The 19,342-nt window shown below is 36.9% G+C and overlaps 1 protein-coding gene across 1 annotated transcript in view; it reads left to right on the top strand.

Moving 5' to 3' along the window:
- Positions 1–15,135: 15,135 nt before the first annotated feature.
- The window catches only part of LOC121416788 (cholesterol 24-hydroxylase-like), a 32,668-nt gene continuing 28,461 nt past the window's right edge, over positions 15,136–19,342 (top strand). Inside the window, exons 1-2 of the mRNA XM_041610308.1 lie at positions 15,136–15,494; positions 18,361–18,441. Of these exons, the coding sequence (XP_041466242.1) occupies positions 15,346–15,494; positions 18,361–18,441 (230 nt within the window). The 5' untranslated portion in view covers positions 15,136–15,345. The remainder of the gene's footprint in view (positions 15,495–18,360; positions 18,442–19,342) is intronic.

A 19,342-nucleotide genomic window follows, 5' to 3' on the forward strand; every position in this document is an offset into this window, starting at 1 on the left:
CTTATATGTTTCATTATCATTACTTTGAGTTTTGACATAAAACTATACATTCCAAGAACATTATGTCATCATATGAAAATTATGACTTTATCTTCTGATTTCTCTTCCTAAGCTCGAGATGAAACTTGTCGATATTCCAGTCTAAAAAAGGGGACAATTTTATTATTCAATTAATATCTTATTTATTAATCTAATAAGCCTAAAGTGAGAGCGTGAAATCTGTTAATATTATAGCCTGAAAACAGGATATTTAAAGCACTTTTGTATTTATGAATAAGATGCATGAGTTAATATATTTTCAACAATCAATGCGAGCGCAAATCGCGAGCGGGAATTTTAATATTCAGACCATAAAACAAAATGTTTTACAGAGCACTCTTTAAAGATCAATTTGCAAATCAAACAAAATAATGAAAGTTCGATTTCCGAGCTGAAATATCTTTTCTATGTTGACTTCAAATTTTTGATATTTCAAGCTCCGTATTTGTCAAGATATGACTGTATTCATTGTATGTATCATGTGATAATGAGTTTATAATTGTGTAATTATAACTGTGTATTAATTATAAGACTGTTCATATCATGTGTTATATGAAATGTTATTACTGCAAATGTATAACATTCTGTTATGTATTTGATTTTTTCTATATGTATCATCTATGTTATTGTATGTTCTATAATGTAGTAGTAAACATTCCAATGTTATGAATGAAATTCATAAGAAGGAAATAGAAAGCTTCCGGTGGAAGGTTTTCCCAGTAATTATGACGATGGTCAAACGTCATACAGGTACCACTTGTGAGTCAGGTTTTCTTAGCATTTATCCCTGAATAGGAAGCCTCATGACCATAAAAGGAGAAAGGCCCAACATCAATGGGGTAAAACGTAAACATTTACTGTTAGACGGGTCAGACACTTTCCAAGAAGAATCAGAGTTCTGTTTCTGACCATTTCCGGGGGTAGAGAGTAAATAGCTCTTAACCAATCAAATGCAAGGGACAGAATGAGTGACCCAGCATTAGCCAATGATATTTAGAGGGGCGTATACTTCAGAAAACTTTCCAAGAATATCAGAGTTCCAAACTCTTGACCATTAGGTCTATGGGATAAAATTATTATAAATTTAGCTAAAATTTGATTCTAAATCAGAAGCTGCTGTAATTCAACAGAGATACTACTTGTTAGAGATACTGCACAAAAGTATTACAAGTTTTCATCAGAATACTATATTCAGCTCTCGGTGAATACAACAAGGTGTTGTTAAGGACAACCTGATAGTCCGGGTCTTGGGATTCCACATTGGCAAAATTGGAATCGTTATAAATCAGTAACACCAACGAGAAGTTGGTGTTTAGATTTATGATCTGTAACTGGAGTTAAAGAGACGGGGACGGAATCATTGGTCTAGGTCTATATCCAGGAGACAGGAGCTGACGTCAGACAGATAGTCATCGTCAGGGAACTCAAGTGTGAAACCAAGAATCAAAGAAGAAGAAGAATAAGCTAAGCATCGTCATTATCATTGAATTGTAGAAACTGTTAATATTTCATATGTTTATACTTCGTTCATAATCTGTAACCCTTGTTAGAGTAGTTTGTTGTAATAAAGGTTTTCATAAACCTAATTACTGGTGTGAATTGGTATTCTGTTTAACAAGTTTATAAGAGTCTGTGGGGTGGAATAACACTGCAGTTAAAACGATCCCATCACAAGGTGGATCAAGTTCAAATTGAAAGTAGACCCTGTGACAGTATTGATGTGTTAATCACTAAACAGTCAGTGCGAGCGCGAAGCACAATCGATTTTTTTATAGTGACATGAAAGATTTTTGAAATTATTTTTTAATTCTTTCCCTTTATTGACTCGTCTTCCTCTTTTTGTGCTTCCTCTTCATTTTCTTCTCTCTTTCCCTTCTTTTTCCCCCCTTTCTTTCCCCCTTTTTCTTTTGCTCTGCCAATGGGGGGGGGGGGGGGATGGCTCGGTCCCCCTGGATCCGCCTATGTTTTTTTTATATACGTTCTGGCATGATCCAAAGGGTACCTTTTAAAAGGCTGGTTGCCGTTAGCCATGAAGATGATACATAATGCGAGCGCGAAGCGCGAGCTGATAATTTTTAACATTCCGTCCTAAAATGGACATTCTAAGCACTTTTTGAAATCATAAACAGGATATAGGTATATTTGTATAGCTAAACAAAGCAAACGCGAACGGAAAAAAGAGATTTAGATCTAAAAACGGGGCACGGCTATTTGTATTTTGTAAATCATGAAAAGGATGGGTAATTGGGTATCTCCCTACATTAATAGTGCGAGCGCGAACCGCGAGCAGAAGATTTTTTATATTCTGATCTGAAACTGGATAATTTAAGCACGTTTTAAGTAAAGAACAAGATGCGTATCTCAATATAGATGAACATGCGTGCGCGTGTTTTGGATTTAGACCTAAAATCTGGGCATTTTACGTGCATTTTTTATCATGAAAATCAATAATGCGAGCGCGAGTTAAAAATATTTGATATTCCGCTCTGAAAAAGGTCAATTAGAGTTTTTATTCAAGCACAGTGTAGGAAAAAACTGGATATGGATCGCACTTAATAAACAATGCGAGTTGATATATTTATTATTATTTTGATCTAGGACCAGGACATTTTAAGGACATATTGTTATCATAATATATAGGCGGATGCAGGGGGGCCGAGGGGCCTGCCCCCCCTTCCCCCCTTATTGGCGGAGCAAAAAAATAAGAAAAAAAGGGAAGGAAAAGAGAGGAGAAAAGAAGAAGGGAAAGACGAGTGAATAAAATAAGATGAGGGGAAGACCTGAAAAATTTAAAGAATCTTTCATGTCACTATATAAAATTTTTGCTCGCGCTTCGCGCTCGCATTGCCTGTTTGGTGATTTTCATATCTTGTTCAATATGGAATTTAAATATTCGGAAGTCAATACACAAAACATATATTAGTATTTCATCTCTGAAATCGAACTTTCATTATTTTGTGTGATTTACAAATTGATTTTTAAAAAGTGCTCTGTAAATATGTCAGTTTTATGATCTGAATATTAACATTTTCTGCTCGCGCTGCGCGCTCGCAAATTTTAATTCATCACGTACCTATTGTTTTCGTGTATTCCATAACGTTTTCAAAATATCCCTTCTCGGGTCTGATTGTCAAAACGTATCAGCTAGCGCTGCACGCTTGCCCTTTGATTGGCGAGTTATGTATGTCTCAATATTGATTATACAACAAATTACTTAACATCTCCTTTTCATGACAGTGTATAAAAAAATTAGGCTTGCAATTTGCGCTCACATTAATGGTTAAAATATATTAACTGATGCATCCTATTTATAATTACAAAAGTGCTTGAAATGTCCAATTTTCAGGACATAATGTCATCAGATTTCGAGGCCTCATTAGGCATTAATGAATAAGATATTGATGTAATGATTGAATTGTCTCTTTTGTTTCATCTCGCGCTTAGCAGTTAACAAGAATGAGAAGACAGTCATCATTTTCATATGATGACGTGTCCTAAAGGATGTCCCGGTCCTATGTCAAAAGTCAAAGTAATCATAATGAAAAATATTAGCTCTTTATTAAGTGCGATCTATATCCACCTCATCATTTTCCTACAAATTGCTTGAAATATAGAGCTGAAATTGACTTTTTTCAGATCTTCCAGTTTCAGATCACGATATGAATTTTTTTTTCTGCTCGTGATTTGTGGTCGCATTATTAATGTAGGAAGACATCCTATCACTCATTCTTTTCAAGAATTACAAAAACATGAATAGAGTGTCCCGTTTTTAGGTCTAAATCTCGATTTTTTTCCCGCTCGCATTAATTCTTTAGTTTAGAGGTATCTTGTTTACGATTACAAAATTTGATTGAAATTTTCCATTCTTTATGTAGAAATGTCATAAATCTTCTGCTCGCGCTTTGCTCTCGCATTATTTGATAGCTGAAATGTGTAACGTCTTCATGGCTAAGTGCAAGCAGTCCTTTTCGATCAGTTCAAAACGTATAAAAAAATTCTGCTCGCGCTTTACGCTCGCATTATCAATGTAAGGAAAGTCCCCAATTACTCATCCTTTTCATGATTTGCAAAACATAAATAGAGTGTCTCGTTCAGTAGGTCTAAATCTTGAAATATTCTGTTTAAGTTACAAAAAGTGCTTAGAATTTCAATTTTTTAGGTAAAAATGTCAAAAATTTCAGTTCGCGCTTCGCGCTCTCATTATTCGTTTTTAAAATATGTTTTCATGACTTACTGCATGCACTTTTAACAGGTACCTATTCCATCAATTCCACAAACATATTGCTCAGAATGTTCGAATTTTAGGAAAAAATACACAAGATTTCCAAAAATTTTAGCTTGTGCTTCGCGCTCGCATTATATATTTATACTGATTTATAAGAATAAAGCGAAAAAGTGACTATTAGGACTACCCCTTCAAAGAAACCCAAAACCATCTTCGAGTGGCCGATCGGGGAAAATATGGCTGAAAAAAATTCTGGGTCCCCCTATTGGCGAAGGCTGGATCCGCCCCTGAATCACTAATATAACTAGATATTTTCATTTGTCAGTGATTTATTGCTGTAATTCAAATTTCTTTGAGTTTTAATATTTTTGTATTTTTTGTATGAAAAACAAATTCACCTGCACGTGCATGTACGGTGATGGAAACATAGTAAAATTATCTTGAATTTAAATATGAAAATGGAGTTTAGACTAGGTATAGACAAAGCAGTAAAACTGATAATGAGGATAATGAACACTAGTGGCCACTTTGATTTGATATTAAATAGCAAAGATCCAATATTCAGTGCCAAAATGTGGATAAGGAAAAAGATTCTGTTTAGAATCCCACATTCTCATAGACGTAAGAAGCAGATATAATATGCCCAGATGATAATTTTCGTAGTTCTTGTTCGGCTGTTTGAAGCTATGACAACGGTCCTATGCACAATCCCACACACATAAATCTGGATTCTGGAGATCTTTAATCTCTCTTTTTCTTATTTCCTTTTCCATTTTAATTTCCCCTTTTTCGTTTTAATTTAACTATGCTCAAGTTGTTATCTTGATTTGTATATGCTATGTAATTACAAGAATATTTATTAGGAGGCTGCACTCTACAAGCTCCGCTTTTTAGCAGCCTCCTCCATTTCCAACCTGATATGTAATACTCATTGATTGTTGTACAGGGATACTTGAAATATGTTTTGGTATTTTTATGTCAAAATGTACAAATAAACTGTAATTGTTGAAAATGGAAATAAACGAAATGAAATCTGGAGATCGTTGCCATTTTTTATTCGATCAATTGGGAAAATCATGTAAACTACTTGACAAAAGCCCAACTCTCTTTCGGTCATTCAGAATCTAACTTAAACAAAAAAGGTTTATGGTGATTATGAAATGATAATGATCATTGTCACAGATAATACATTTTTATTTAAACAGAACACATTGCTGAACAAAAGGTTTATGGTGATAATTACGAATATCAGTAGCGGACCGTGACCCGGAGGAGACAAAGCATTGGGGGGGCACTGCATTGTTTGTGAACAATGCCGTGCCCCCCCAATGCTTTGTCTTCTCGGGGTCACGGTCCGCTACTGACGAATATGATTAAAGCGATATTGATCATTGTCAATTAAAAGACAATAAAGTTTGATTTATGTAGATCTGTAGCATGATTCATTTATAAGATTAAGAAATCATTACAAGAACCAAATTATTTCAATACATTGATCTATTTGTGTGTTTACGCTTCAGGTATGGAATACTTAGAACACCTACATAATAAAGGAGGCGTCTAGATTGTGATAAAATAAACATCATTGCTTTAATATATTATCGGCCTGTTAATCTGAGTAAAAATGGTAAACCTCATACAGGAGCAAGAATAATTTACCTATAACAATACAGTAATATCACTTCATGATCTTAATGAAACTGTGAATTTTATCCAGCTGGTTTGATGAGGCCAAGTTAAGTGTCAGGATTTCTAGGTAAAACTCATACATTACATGTAGGTCCCCAATAGGCGCCTGATAGTTTAAGCTTGTTCTTAAACTACCTCGTTAAGATTTGTTATTTCATGTCAAGAAGATCGCTATAATGTCAACTAAAGGTTGCTTATATTCAATGCTATTGGAAAAGTTTCGACATTTTCGAAAAATGCTCGAGAAATGTCTGACGTTAGATTGTCGATTCGTAAAAAAAACCTTAGTGAACACTCGTTCATTCGTTAATTCTCTCGTGCGATTGTATGTTTCTCGCTTGTAATCGTCATTCTCAACCGCTTAATATGAACCCGGGATATGAACATCATAAATCATCGATCGTATCGTTCGTTTGAAAGGTCGCAAAAAGTTTAAAATCATTAACACTTTTGAACATTTCTTTACTAATATAACTATACATATTTTCATTCGTTATTGATTTATAGCTGCGATTCAAATTTCGTAATTTGGATGTAACACTTTATGTAGAGCAACGTTCTCATGCACGTACATGTAATGCTGTGATGGAATCATAGTTCGTAGTAAAATCATCTTAAAGATTATGAATATGAAAAGGCCTTCAGACCAACTACATAAAAATTGCTCAATTTGATAATGATAATGAAATTAGTAGCTAGTAGGGACATTAATTTGACATTAGATTATACTTGCAGGTAGTAACAGATATTCAATATTCAGCATCAAAGGTAAATAAAAAGACAAATTCCACAACTTCATATATTTTAGGCCTAGATTTTTTTTAAAAGATGCTCGGATGTAAAATTTTCGCAATTCTTATTCGGCAGTTTGAAGCTACAACAGTCCCAAGCGCAGTCCCACACAGGTAATATAGAAATAAATAACGTTACTCGTGGATGTAGGAAAGGCCCAGGGGGCATAGAGAGGGAAAAACGATAACAATCATAGAGTACCTGACAAAAGCCTATTGGTTATTTAGAAGCTAACTGGAAAAGAAAATCTAGCAGAAACAAAAACCGATAATGAGTATTAACATGATTATGATTATTAATATGATGAAAGTAACAATGATAATCATTGTCAAAAGACAATGAATTTTGTTATATTCTAGATTTAGTTCATATTTCATTTATCACAATTATCAAAACAATGCTATGTCAGTAACGTTGATCTATTTGTGTGTTTATGTTTCAGGAATGGGATGCCCCAAATATCTACATAATACACTGATACAGGTGGCGTTTATTAAAAAAAGACATTGTTACTTCTGTTTCGGCCTGTTGACCCGAGTTAACCCCATGAATGTGTAGAACAATACAGTAATATCACTTTATGATCTTAATGAAATGATAATTTCATCGAGCTGGTTTACTGAGGCCATCACTTTATGATCTTAATTGTTGGTGTAAGGATTTCTAGGTACAATTCATATATTAGTTTTCCAATAGGCGCCTGACAGTGTTCTTAAAGCTAGCTCGTTAAGAGTTATTGTTTTATGACAAGAAGATAACTGTAATGTCACCTAGAGGTTAGGTGATTTGGATAGTTCAATTGCTTCGAATAAATTTGGAGGATGCGCCTTATTTAATATCGTTGGTGTTTTATGCGTTCTGACGTTAGACTTTCGGTGAGGAATCGAGCAAAAATTCCGTTGCTAACACTCTTTCATTCGTTAATTCTTTCGTGCGATCGTATGTTTCTCAACTGCTCGATATGCATATAAAAATCATCGATCGTCTCGTTCGTTTGAATTTTCGCGGTGAGTTTAAAATCCCTAACACTCTTTAGGATTATTTTTTTGTAAACACCGATTACTGCTATAAGTAATATCTTTGATTTGTTTCTTTTAATTCAAATCTTCGTAATTTTGGCTCGACATTTTTTTAGAACCTTCTTATGCACATACTTATAATGTAGTAATGGAGACATTGTTCTTAGTAAAATTATTTTGAATTTGAAACTAGTTATACAAAGCGCTTAATTTTGTAATGATGATTATGAATCTAGTAGGAACATTGATTGGATGCTAGATCTAGGTAACAAATAGAAATAAAGAGTATGCCAACAAAACATTATCAAATGACAACATTCCATGGAAGTATATTTTATATTCTAGATCTATATGGTATATCATATATGTAATTATATTTCAAGTGTAATCAAAATGCCACTCAACCATAAGAACAAAAGTATCTTATTTTCTTGTTTGTTACATGTTTTGAATGGAAGGTCACTACACCTTCGCTCAGTTTTGGAGAGAATTTTCTGCAATAATGTTGACGGGGAAAAAAGCTAGTGAAAATGAACCAAGCTCTGTGCAAGACACATGCCTACGGAACGAAAAGAAATGTCACAGCAACGCACGTATAACTGAACAGTTTATGAAATCTTTAAAGAGGAATTAGAAATAAGGGTATTGAGTAAAGCAATTGCATTTTATTTTGAGTATGATTGATATAAGGTTGTTACGATTATTTTCCTCGATATGATAGAGCATAGGATATATTGATTATTTTGTTTTATACCAATGAGCAGCACCTCATCTTTCTTCGTCGCCCTTTTATCATACAACAACAGGTTGCCTTTTCTCTACGACTCTTCATCACCCTTTCATCAAATATCATCAAGTCACTTTTCGGTACCATTTCATCAAAGAGCATTAAGTCACCCTTCGTCAACACTTCATCATAGATCTGCCACTCTTCGTCTCCCTTTCATTACAAAATAACAAGTCATCTTTCATCAACCATTCTTCGACACCCTTTCATAATATATAGCATCAAGTCGCCATAATCTCCAATTCATCAAATAGCATCAGTTCACTTTTTGTCCTCCTTTTACCGAAAAGCATCAAGTCACAATTCATCTTCCTTTCATCAAAGAACGTCAAGGCATCATTCGTCACTCTTTCAATAAAGGGCATCAGTTTCCTTTTTGTCACCCGTTGACAAAAGAGCACTTTCCCTTTTCGTCACAATTTCATCAGAGCACCAAAGTCAGCTTTTGTCATTCTTTCACCAAAGAGCATTAAGTCTTTTTACGTCATCCGTTCAACAAAGAGCATCATTTCACTTTTCGTCATCCTTTCATCAAAGAGCATCAAGTCACTTTTCGTCGTCCTTTCATCACAAAGCAACAAGTCGCCTTTCATCTACAAATCTTCAGCAACCTCTCAGCACTTTTCGTCAACATTTCACCAAAGAGCATCAAGTCACCATTCATCGCCATATCATCAAAGAACTGTAAGTGACTCTTTGTCACCCTTTTACCAAAGAGCATCGTAACTTTTTGTCACACTTTCAACAAAAAACATCAAGTTATTTTTCGTCACCCTTTCATCAAAGAGCATCAAGCTACTCTTCATCACCCTTTACTCAAAGAGCATCTTAACTTTTCGTCACCCTTTCATCAAAGAGCATCAAGTCACTTTTCGTCGTCCTTTCATCACAAAGCAACAAGTCGCTTTTCATCTACAAATCTTCAGCAACCTCTCAGCACTTTTCGTCACCATTTCACCAAAGAGCATCAAGTCACCATTCATTGCCCTTTCATCAAAGAGCATCAAGCTACTCTTCATCATTCTTTCATCAAAGAGCATCAAGTGACTCTTTGTCACCCTTTCATCAAAGAATATCAAAACACTTTCGTCACCATTTCACCAAAGACCATCAAGTCATCATTCACCGTCCTATCATCTAAGAATGTACGCTTCATCACCCTTTCATCAAAGAACATCAAGTATCCATTTGCCACTCATTCAATAAAAGGCATCAATTTAGTTGACATTATAGCGATCTTCTTGACATGATATAACAATCATTAAGTCTTTTTAAGTCAACCTTTCAACAAAGAGCTCCAATTTACTTTTCGTCACCCTTCTATAAAAAAACATCAAGTCACCCTTCGATAAAAGAGCAAGTCACTCTTCGCAACACTTTCAACAAAGAGCATTAAGTCTCTTTTCATCACCCTTTCATCAAACAGCATCAAGTAACTTTTCGTCATCTTTTCATCAAAGAGCATCAAGTCATTTGTCAAAGTTTCATTAAAGAATAAAAAAATCGTCACCTCTTCACCAAAAAGCATCAAGTCACCATTCATCACCCTATCATCAAAGAGCTTCATGTGACTCTTTGTCACCCTTTTACCAAAGAGCATCGTACCTTTTTGTCACACTTTCAACGAAAAACATCAAGTTATTTTTCGTCACCCTTTCATCAAAGAGCATCAAGCTACTCTTCATCACCATTTACTCAAAGAGCATCCTAACTTTTCGTCACCCTTTACTCAAAGAGCATCATTTTTTTTATCTCCCTTTTATCAGAGAACATCAAGTGTCCATTTGTCACTCTTTCAATAAATGGCATCAAGTTACCCTTCCATAAAGGAGCAAGTCACTCTTTGTCAACACTTTCAAAAAAGAGCTTCAATTTACTCTTCGTCACCATTTCAACAAACATATCAAATCTACTATGTGTCACCCTTTCATCAAAAAGGATCAAGTCACCCTTCCATAGAAGAGCAAGTCACTCTTCGTCAACACTTTCAACAAAGAGCATTAAGTCTCTTTTCGTCACCCTTTCATCGAAAAGCATCAAGTCACCATTCGTTTGTCTCATCAAAGAGCATCAAGTCACTCTCTTTCATCCTTTCATCAAATAGCATCTAGTCAGTTTTTGTCACCCTTTTATCTAAGAACATCAACACTCTTCGTCACCCTTCCAACAAAGAGCATCGGGTCATTCTTCCTCACTTTTCGTCTCCCTTTCATAAAAGAGTATCAAGTCCATTTTTGTCACACTTTCAACAGAGGATGAAGTCACTCATCGTCACCATTTCTTAAAAAACACGATATCTTACGTCATTATTTTCATCAACCGCCGACCTTTAATAAAGGCTCACCGAGTCGCTTTTCGTCTTCCTTTAATCAAGAACATAAAGACGCAGTATAATATAAGTCACCTTTCACAACTGAGCAAGTCAACATTAAGTCTGTATTCGTCATCCTTTCGTCAATGAGCATCAGGTCATTCTTCGTCACAATTTCATCAGAGATCACCAATTCACTTTTCGTCACCCTTTCATCAAAGAGCATCGTAACTTTTCGTCACCCTTCCATCAAACATTATCAATTCATTTTTTATCTTTTAACAAAGGGTGTCAAGTTATTTTTCGTCTCCCTTTCACCGAAGTGCATCAAGTAACGATTCATCACCCTTTCATCAAATAACAACAAGTGACCATTCGTCACCCTGCCAATAAAGGGCATCAATTTCCTTTTCGTCACCCTTTCATCAAGAAGCATTAAGTCACCCTCTTCACCCTTTCATCAAAGACCATCAAGTCACTCTTCATCTCCCTATCATCAAAGAGCATCATTTCACTTTTCGTCATCCTTTCATCAAAGAGCATCGAGTCACTTTTCGTCGTCCTTTCATCATAAAGCAACAAGTCGCCTTTCATCTACAATCTTCGGCACCCTCTCAGCACTTTTCGTCACCATTTCACCAAAGAGCATTAAGTCACCATTCATCTCCATATCATCAAAGAACTTTAAGTGACTCTTTGTCACCCTTTTACCAAAGAGCATCGTAACTTTTTGTCACACTTTCAACAAAAAACATCAAGTTATTTTTCGTCACCTTTTCATCAAAGAGCATCAAGCTACTCTTCATCACTCTTTACTCAAAGAGCATCCTAACTTTTCGTCACCCTTTACACAAAGAGCATCCTAACTTTATTTTTCATCACCCTTTACTCAAAGAGCATCCTAACTTTTCGTCACCCTTTACTCAAAGAGCATCCTAACTTTTCGACACCCTTTGTTCATTAAATTAAAAAAAATACTTTAAAATCTGAAAATATCAATCGTGCTTTATCAAGCTGTGTAGACTTCGTTAAAACGCAGAGTATATAACACAACGATTGTTTTGTTATGACGGGGGTTTTGGGGTGAAATTATTCTACAAGTAACTTTTATCTCTGGAAGAGGGCTGGGTAGCCATTATTTGCGTTATCAACCTTCATTTTGTTTACATTATGTCCGGAATGTTTACATTATGTCCGGAAATTCACGGAATGGAAGGGGAATCGTCCCTGCCGTACAAAATTGCAAAAATGAACGGCAATGTACACCCCACACGGTGCGCTGCGATGGCTACGGGGTATGAAAATGACCGTTTTTTAACAGGTTTTTGGGGTGATGTCTCAAGTAAAATCGGCTCTAACATAAAAACGGGCAAAACCGGGCAGCTAAATTTGGTATCGACTTTAAGCTTAGACACCGGGCGAAATGATGATGATACAATTAAAACGGAAATCTACAGAAATCAAAACGTTTCTCATGTAAATGCAAAAAACATGGATTATCAGCCCATTTCGAGGAATAATTATCCTACAAACCTCCTTAAATATGTCTTTTACCTGCTTTGAACTCTTTCACATGAAAAAAAAGAATATATCAGGATTATTGTGGGAGTTATTTCAGATTCTTAGTGAAAAACCTCCTGTGAAATGGTTTGTTTTTCAAGTAAGTTGTCATATACGCGGCATTTCGCAAAATGTCACATTTTACGATTTGGGTAGGAAATTAACAACCTTTATGCAAATTCACGAATGAAAATTTTTGCTAAAATATTCTTGTTGTCTTTCAGCTAGGCATGACAAAAATTAAAAATCTGAAATTGCCAAAAAATCTGGTACCGCTTCGACACCTCCATACCAACGCTAAACCAAGGTTCATCACCGCCCAGCACCGTTCCAGCAATGCCGTGTCCGCTGGGAAAACGCCTTTTGAACCGTTTAATCACCGGCCGGGCAACGCTGGCGAAGCAGCAGTTGTCCAGCGTTCAAGATTTCTGCGTTTGCCTAGCGGACCCAAGCGTTCACGAACTTTCGTCTAGCGGTGCCAAACTTTGACTGGACGTTGTTAGAGCAGTACATGAAGTCAACTTTGCTGGAGCGGAAAATTGCCCGCTCCTCACCGCTCGCAATATTTTGAGCAGCTCAAAACTTTCGGAGCGGTAAATAGGAGGGACCATCAGCGGTGGCCGAGCGTGTTCGGCGTTGCCTTAAAGGAGGCCAACTTTGGTTAAACGGTGGTGTGTATCCAATAACGCAGTGCATGTAAGTGTTTTTTTTAAGTTTTAATTTACATTTTTGCTTACAAGGAGCACAGGGAAAGTACCATGACCCTCTTATGCAATAGCAAAAAAAAGTTACAAATATATAATTTAAAAAAGGAAATGAATATATGAGTACAAAAAATATCACATAAAAAACCCCGCTTAATTGGTTATAGGTGCTAAAGAAAAAAACCCCGAACCAGTGACCCAAAGGTCTGTATGGTAAAAAACGGATACGTTTGGTTCCTCAACCGTTCATATAACAACGCTCAAAACTCAAACTCAAAAGATATATACTCAGGATGTTACAGCTTGAGATCATGAGATCGGGTTCTTGTATAGACCCGGTGAAGATCAGATTATAAGCTGAAATCAGTCACTGTTTACAAATCCTGGGTGTGACGGATAATACTGCATATTCAAACTAGCTTTTGAGTTAAAAAGAAAAGTTCAATGGAATCCAGGGTAAATCCAATATCTCTCTCTCCTATAGCTCTCTTATCCCTCTACTATCATTTTGGAGACTCCTTTCGGGTCAGAAGAAAACAGATTTGTTCCATGTGCATTATTCTTGTCTTGGAGGTTCCTTGAACAATATCAGAACGGTACGAATTTTGTACAGAAAGAATAGGAGTAGACTATTGTGTGTTTCCTGAGAAGAGTTTGGTTTAAGGGCCGACTTCTATAAAATAATGTAGTTTAACCGCGATAACCTATAATGAACAATAGGTAGTTCACTATATCCTAATCCCTGAAGAAATACACCTACTGTAAATCTCTTCAGCAGATAATCTGCGAATGAGGGCTTCCTTTGTCAGCGCATGTCGATGATCATCGTTTGCTATTACGTAGGCCATCTTTTTTTTGCCGGTTTTTTGTTGTTGAAAAGTCTGCATACGGTACGGTATATACCGTACAGGCAATTTTGTGATCGATGGGATCGAATCCCGGGTGTTGGGGGGATGTGCCGCTGGAATGGGTCGCTCATTTCTGCGGGCTTTTCTGGAAGAAATCCCTTAACATGGGGTGGGTTTTATGGAGGAAAAATCCCCAAACATCAGTGCCCTCAATTTTTAGATACTAGCTGGCCTTAAACATGGGTCCATATTCTCCAATTTTGGGTGACATACGTTAACCTTTTTTTTGCTTGTCAAATTTTAGATCCCTATTTTAACCCGAAATGACCCGTAAATATGGGTATGAGTTTTGAACCTTTAGCATCACACCCCCGGCATGCCCGGCCAACCCCCGAATTTGTTTCGAAGTTTCCCCAGGTTTTTCCATAATTCCAGGAGCCTGTCTTACAAAGAGACAAAGAGTAACTATGGAAAACCTTCAAAGTCAACTTATAAAATGCATGTTTGTTCAAAAAAACTTTTAGATATACGAATGTATATCTATTAATTCACTTGATTTCTTGAAAATTTGGTATGTACTCTTTTGTTGACAAAGGACATTTTTCAAATTTCCTGTAGACAAAACCCTAGACAAAATTATGACACTGATAGATTTCCATAGAGTTACAATTGTAATACGAGGCACGGGAGTTCATTATGCATCGCGTGCTCCAATCGCTCTCTTGCTAGCTCGAGATCGAGACGCTGCCACGCCCCCACGTGTTGCATGATGACTTGCCTTGCCTTAACCTGCTGTTTGATCTCGGCCGGCCGGCCGGCCGCGTAAACGTAATCGGAGCTCAGGGGCCGATTGCACGAAAGGGTCTTTGCAAGGACCGTCTTTCGTGTCGCCCATCTTTTATGATGCGCCATGTGAAACGCATTTTAAATAAATCACCTGCAAACATATTTCATTCGTCCGTTAAAATTAACAAAATATTTGTTTATAAAATGATGTGATATATCATGAAATTGTATAAAATTTGATTTGAAAGCAAGCTATAACGAATTTTATTCTTTATCACAAATTTCAGAAACTCCCCACTTATAGCGTATCATAACAGATGGGCGACACGAAAGACGGTCCTTGGAAAGACCTTTCGTGCAATCGGCCCCGGAACGAAATCGTATACCGGTATAATATAGGAAATCTCATGCATGTCGTGAAACTTGAGCGCAAGGAAGTACTGTTCGGGAGTCCTACCGTACACTGGTTGATCTAGACTGACATGTTAGAGTAGCAAGACGTGTTTAACCGTTTTCTAGATTTTTGAATGATATATTCTTCCTTTTTGATAATCAACTGAGGCTGAGAGGTCTGACTTAATAATAATGATGATCGGGGCTGGCATCGTTTCTCTGTTGGGGTATACCCTCTTCTTCGTCATGCTGCTCGCCCTAACTTCAGGCGTCACGTACTCTGCTTACGTGTTCATGCTGCGTAGGAAGTACGCGCATATTCCCTCCGCCAAGATTGCAAGGTGAGTGATACTGCTCTTGTCATTTAACTTTGGCTTTGGCTGAATGAATTTGTGTTTTTAAGATTTTACATGAAAAGAAATAATATTACCTGAAACTAGACAGGCGAAAAAGCTAAGGAAGGCATGCAAAATGACTTTGGCAGATTTTTAGAAGCACAGAAATTCACAATCTGAGGAGTAAGGGTGCATCTGAAAGTAAACATTGTCAATGAATATTTTTGCTCTAGATTGAGTGAGAGAGAGAGAGAGAGAAAAGGGGGCAGTTTTAATAGCTAAAATACCTTGGACTTGGAAGGTCTTGGAAAATCTTAGACCAAAAGCTTCGGTCTCTGTTATGTTGGTTGTTCAGCTGAACTCCGTTGGCTTCACTCACCAAATACAGAGACCGAAGTTCTAGCGCGATCTGTACAGGGGACTCAGTGGCCATATGTTTATGTACTTAAGATCGGATAAAACGGGGAAGTGAATTTGCGCAACAGCCGAGGTCACTGTTTTTGTTCCTTTCAAGTTCATTTTTATCTGTTTTTTGGCAATTAATGCCAAGAGGGAATATAAATTTGCATTTTGGTCGCGTTAATTTTCAAAATTTTTATTCATTAAAGACAAAAATTGAAGAGCCCCGACGGGGGGATTTTGCATTGCAAGTCCCCTAATGGTGGCTGCACGATAGCGAGCCGTCTGTGTACGAGGAGAAATTTAAAAAAAATGTTAGAAAACTCCTCGAAACAGACGGCTGCCAGCTGTCTAGGAAAATCTATGCCAATACGAGGCCAATTTTAGTTGACAGTATACTTAACTGGCCTATATTAGTAATTTAATCATGATTGTGCTACACTTAACCCAGACCAGGTAAACGGGTATGATTTTATTCCTTGAACTCATGCTCTGCTAAAGCCAGTGTAGCCCTTAGACACTTTATATGATAAGGTAATTAGTGTTCAGTGATAAATGTCAGACTACATCAAGTTACATACTGTATGCCAGTTGATAATTGAATATCTCATTATCTAGTTCATACATACTTTGAGTTGTCTTGATCATATTGAAATGGTTTTCAGGGCTATATAGGCTGAATATCTCATTATCTAGTTCATACATACTTTGAGCTGTCTTGATCATATTAAAATGGTTTTCAGGGCCCCATCTTACAAAGAGTTACGATTGATCTGATCAATTGTAATTCTATTGAAATCCTTCAGTGTTATAATTTTTTTTACAGGAAATTTGCACAATGTCCTTAGTAAACAAAGAGAAGCACAGTGAATTTTCAATAAAACAATGAATGCATGAATATAATTAAAATATTTTGAACAAACATGCGTAATAGATGTTGATGTTGCTGGCCGTCCATAGTTGTGATTGATCAGATCAATTGCAACTCTTTTTAAGACGGGGCCCAGGTTTAACTTTTGTCATGCCTCCATGGCTCCAAATTAATAAGGGTGAGTGGCTCCAAACATGGTATTGCATCTAGACTAGACATACGTGTACATGTATTGTAAAAAGCTTAAACCAAGTGTGAGTAGAGATTTTGGACTGAGCAATCTGGTATTAGTACTCCAAAATGGAAATGTAGCAAGCTCCTCATATTCCCAATTTTTCTTCATTTTGACCCCGTTTCCAGTGAAAAGGCCGAGATGAGCCTGGCCTAAAATCCACTGTAAATTGATAGAGGCCCAGCTGTGGATGCTGTCTTGGTCGCGGCTCAGCCTGGCCTTTTTCACTGTACACGCATGCAGGGCCTAATGAGGTACCAAATGCGACTCTGGAAGTGAAAGGATTGGTATGCCATAGCAAATTACTTTAAGCTTCACGTTTCGCCATTCGGTCTTTGTGCCTTTTCCCTCATCAGCGTGACCCCAGTGCACCACAAAATAATTGTTTGTTTAAAAGTAGAGCACCACTACGACAAAGAATTGAAAGGTTAAAGTTTAGGCCTGGCCGAGTCCGCCATTATAAACGCACAAAATAGGGAGGCCGAGTACCGCAATGCGGCCTGGGCTCGGCCTGGCCCTGCACTGTAAGCGGGGTATAAGTTTGTTTTTCTTCTTAAAAGTTTAAGGAAGAAGTGCTCCTCACATTCTCTTGATTTGTATTCATAACCTATTACTTCATCCTCATCGTTCTGTTCCTCATTTATCCTTATGTTGATATGATCATCAGCAGTGTATACACTGTACATTGCACTATTCTTTTTCTCCTCCAGGATCTACTAAATTAGTTTAATCCGGCTACCTTGGTAAATTGAATTTCAGTGCATAGATATTACAAATTTGTATAGGTTCATACTACAATTGTATTTGTAAAACGGGTTCAAGGATGTAGCCAATGGTGAGTGCATATTCAAGTCACGTGTTCATGCTTTAATTATGCGCAACCTTCCAGTCGTTCATTTTTTGTGCAGCACTGTGCAATTTTTGTGCAGCATTAGTTCCAATAGCACGTAAAAACTGATACGCGTTCAGTAAAAGAGGCTGGCTAGGATTTTGATGCGCTTAATTAGGCGCGCATAGTAGATACGCCTGTGATGTCATAATTGACAGTCTTGTGATCTCTTCGTCTGTGCGATCGTACAGCACTGTGCATTTTGATCGTACACAAGTTGGAGGGATTTGAACAAGATTTCCATGAAAAAATCATTTTGCCGACCCGTTTTATAAAACAATTAATGCACATTTTAAGATTTGTGATGTTAGTGAGGATGCGAGCAACTCTCGGGCATTCACAATTTTATGCAAAAGCACTCGGCGCAAGCGCCTCTTGCTTTCGCATAATTGTAAATACCCTCGAGTGTGCTGCATCGTCATAACACTCTCATAAAAGTGCATTAATTGTATGATATTTCTCACTCTTTTTTTCTGAACAGTTTCTTCATGGGCCACTACCCAACTGTCAGGGATTATATGAAGAACAATAATTGCCCTTTGGCTGGCATACTGTATGAATGGTAAGTTATTACTTTCTTTACCCTCAATTTTAATTGGCCTGGAGCCTGTTTCACATAGGACTTTTAACTTTGTCATTACAGGAACTACAATGGTAACAGGGCTCAGCAGCCAATCACAATCAAGGTTTCCATGGTAGTTTTAATGGCAAAGTTAGTTTTAACTTTTTTGAAACAGGGCATGAACTGGAAAAGCAGGGGGATCATGGTTTGGAGAAATACAACAATGATTTAAGGAATATAATATGTTTGAAAGGGAAAATATACCTTTTGCCATTGTATAAGCGTTCATGACGCTTGGGAAGAAGAAATTAATGAACTGATGTGGTGGTCTGTGCTACAGATTAGTTTCAAATGCCCGGCCCTCCTGAAAAAATCAAATCTTGACTTTCACAAGAATTTCAATAGGGCCTGGCTTCAGGCCATGCAAAGCCACTTTATTCAGCAACGGAAATCTATCTTGCAATTTGATTTGCAGATTTGAAGTGAATTATCAGAGAAATCCAGACTTTGTTATTGAAAACAAGATTTGTGAAAGACGCCCACAAATGAAAAATGTTGCAATTATTATGAGGGCTTTTATGGAATATGATCTGCAGGTTAATGTCAAAAATGGGGACCAAATAATATTTTGAAATGGCATATTTTAAGGGCTTTTTTGGGGATAAACTTTCTTCTCTCTATTTCAAAGAAAAGCTTTTGAGTCTCAAGAATCCCCAACATAAAGGTATACCCTTCCAGGATGCCTGAGCATTGTGTTCTGAATTTCAAGTCACATTCTGTCTGCAGGCATTCTTAAAGTTCACCCTCCCCTTTTTAACATTTTGGAGCCTTGAAGTTATGTTTCGTTGTTCCAAAAGTATATTCCCCTTCCAAATTGAAAGGTATGTTTAATCAGACTCCA

This window comes from Lytechinus variegatus, chromosome 1, assembly GCF_018143015.1.
Source record: "Lytechinus variegatus isolate NC3 chromosome 1, Lvar_3.0, whole genome shotgun sequence".
In the NCBI taxonomy this organism is placed as follows: domain Eukaryota; kingdom Metazoa; phylum Echinodermata; class Echinoidea; order Temnopleuroida; family Toxopneustidae; genus Lytechinus; species Lytechinus variegatus.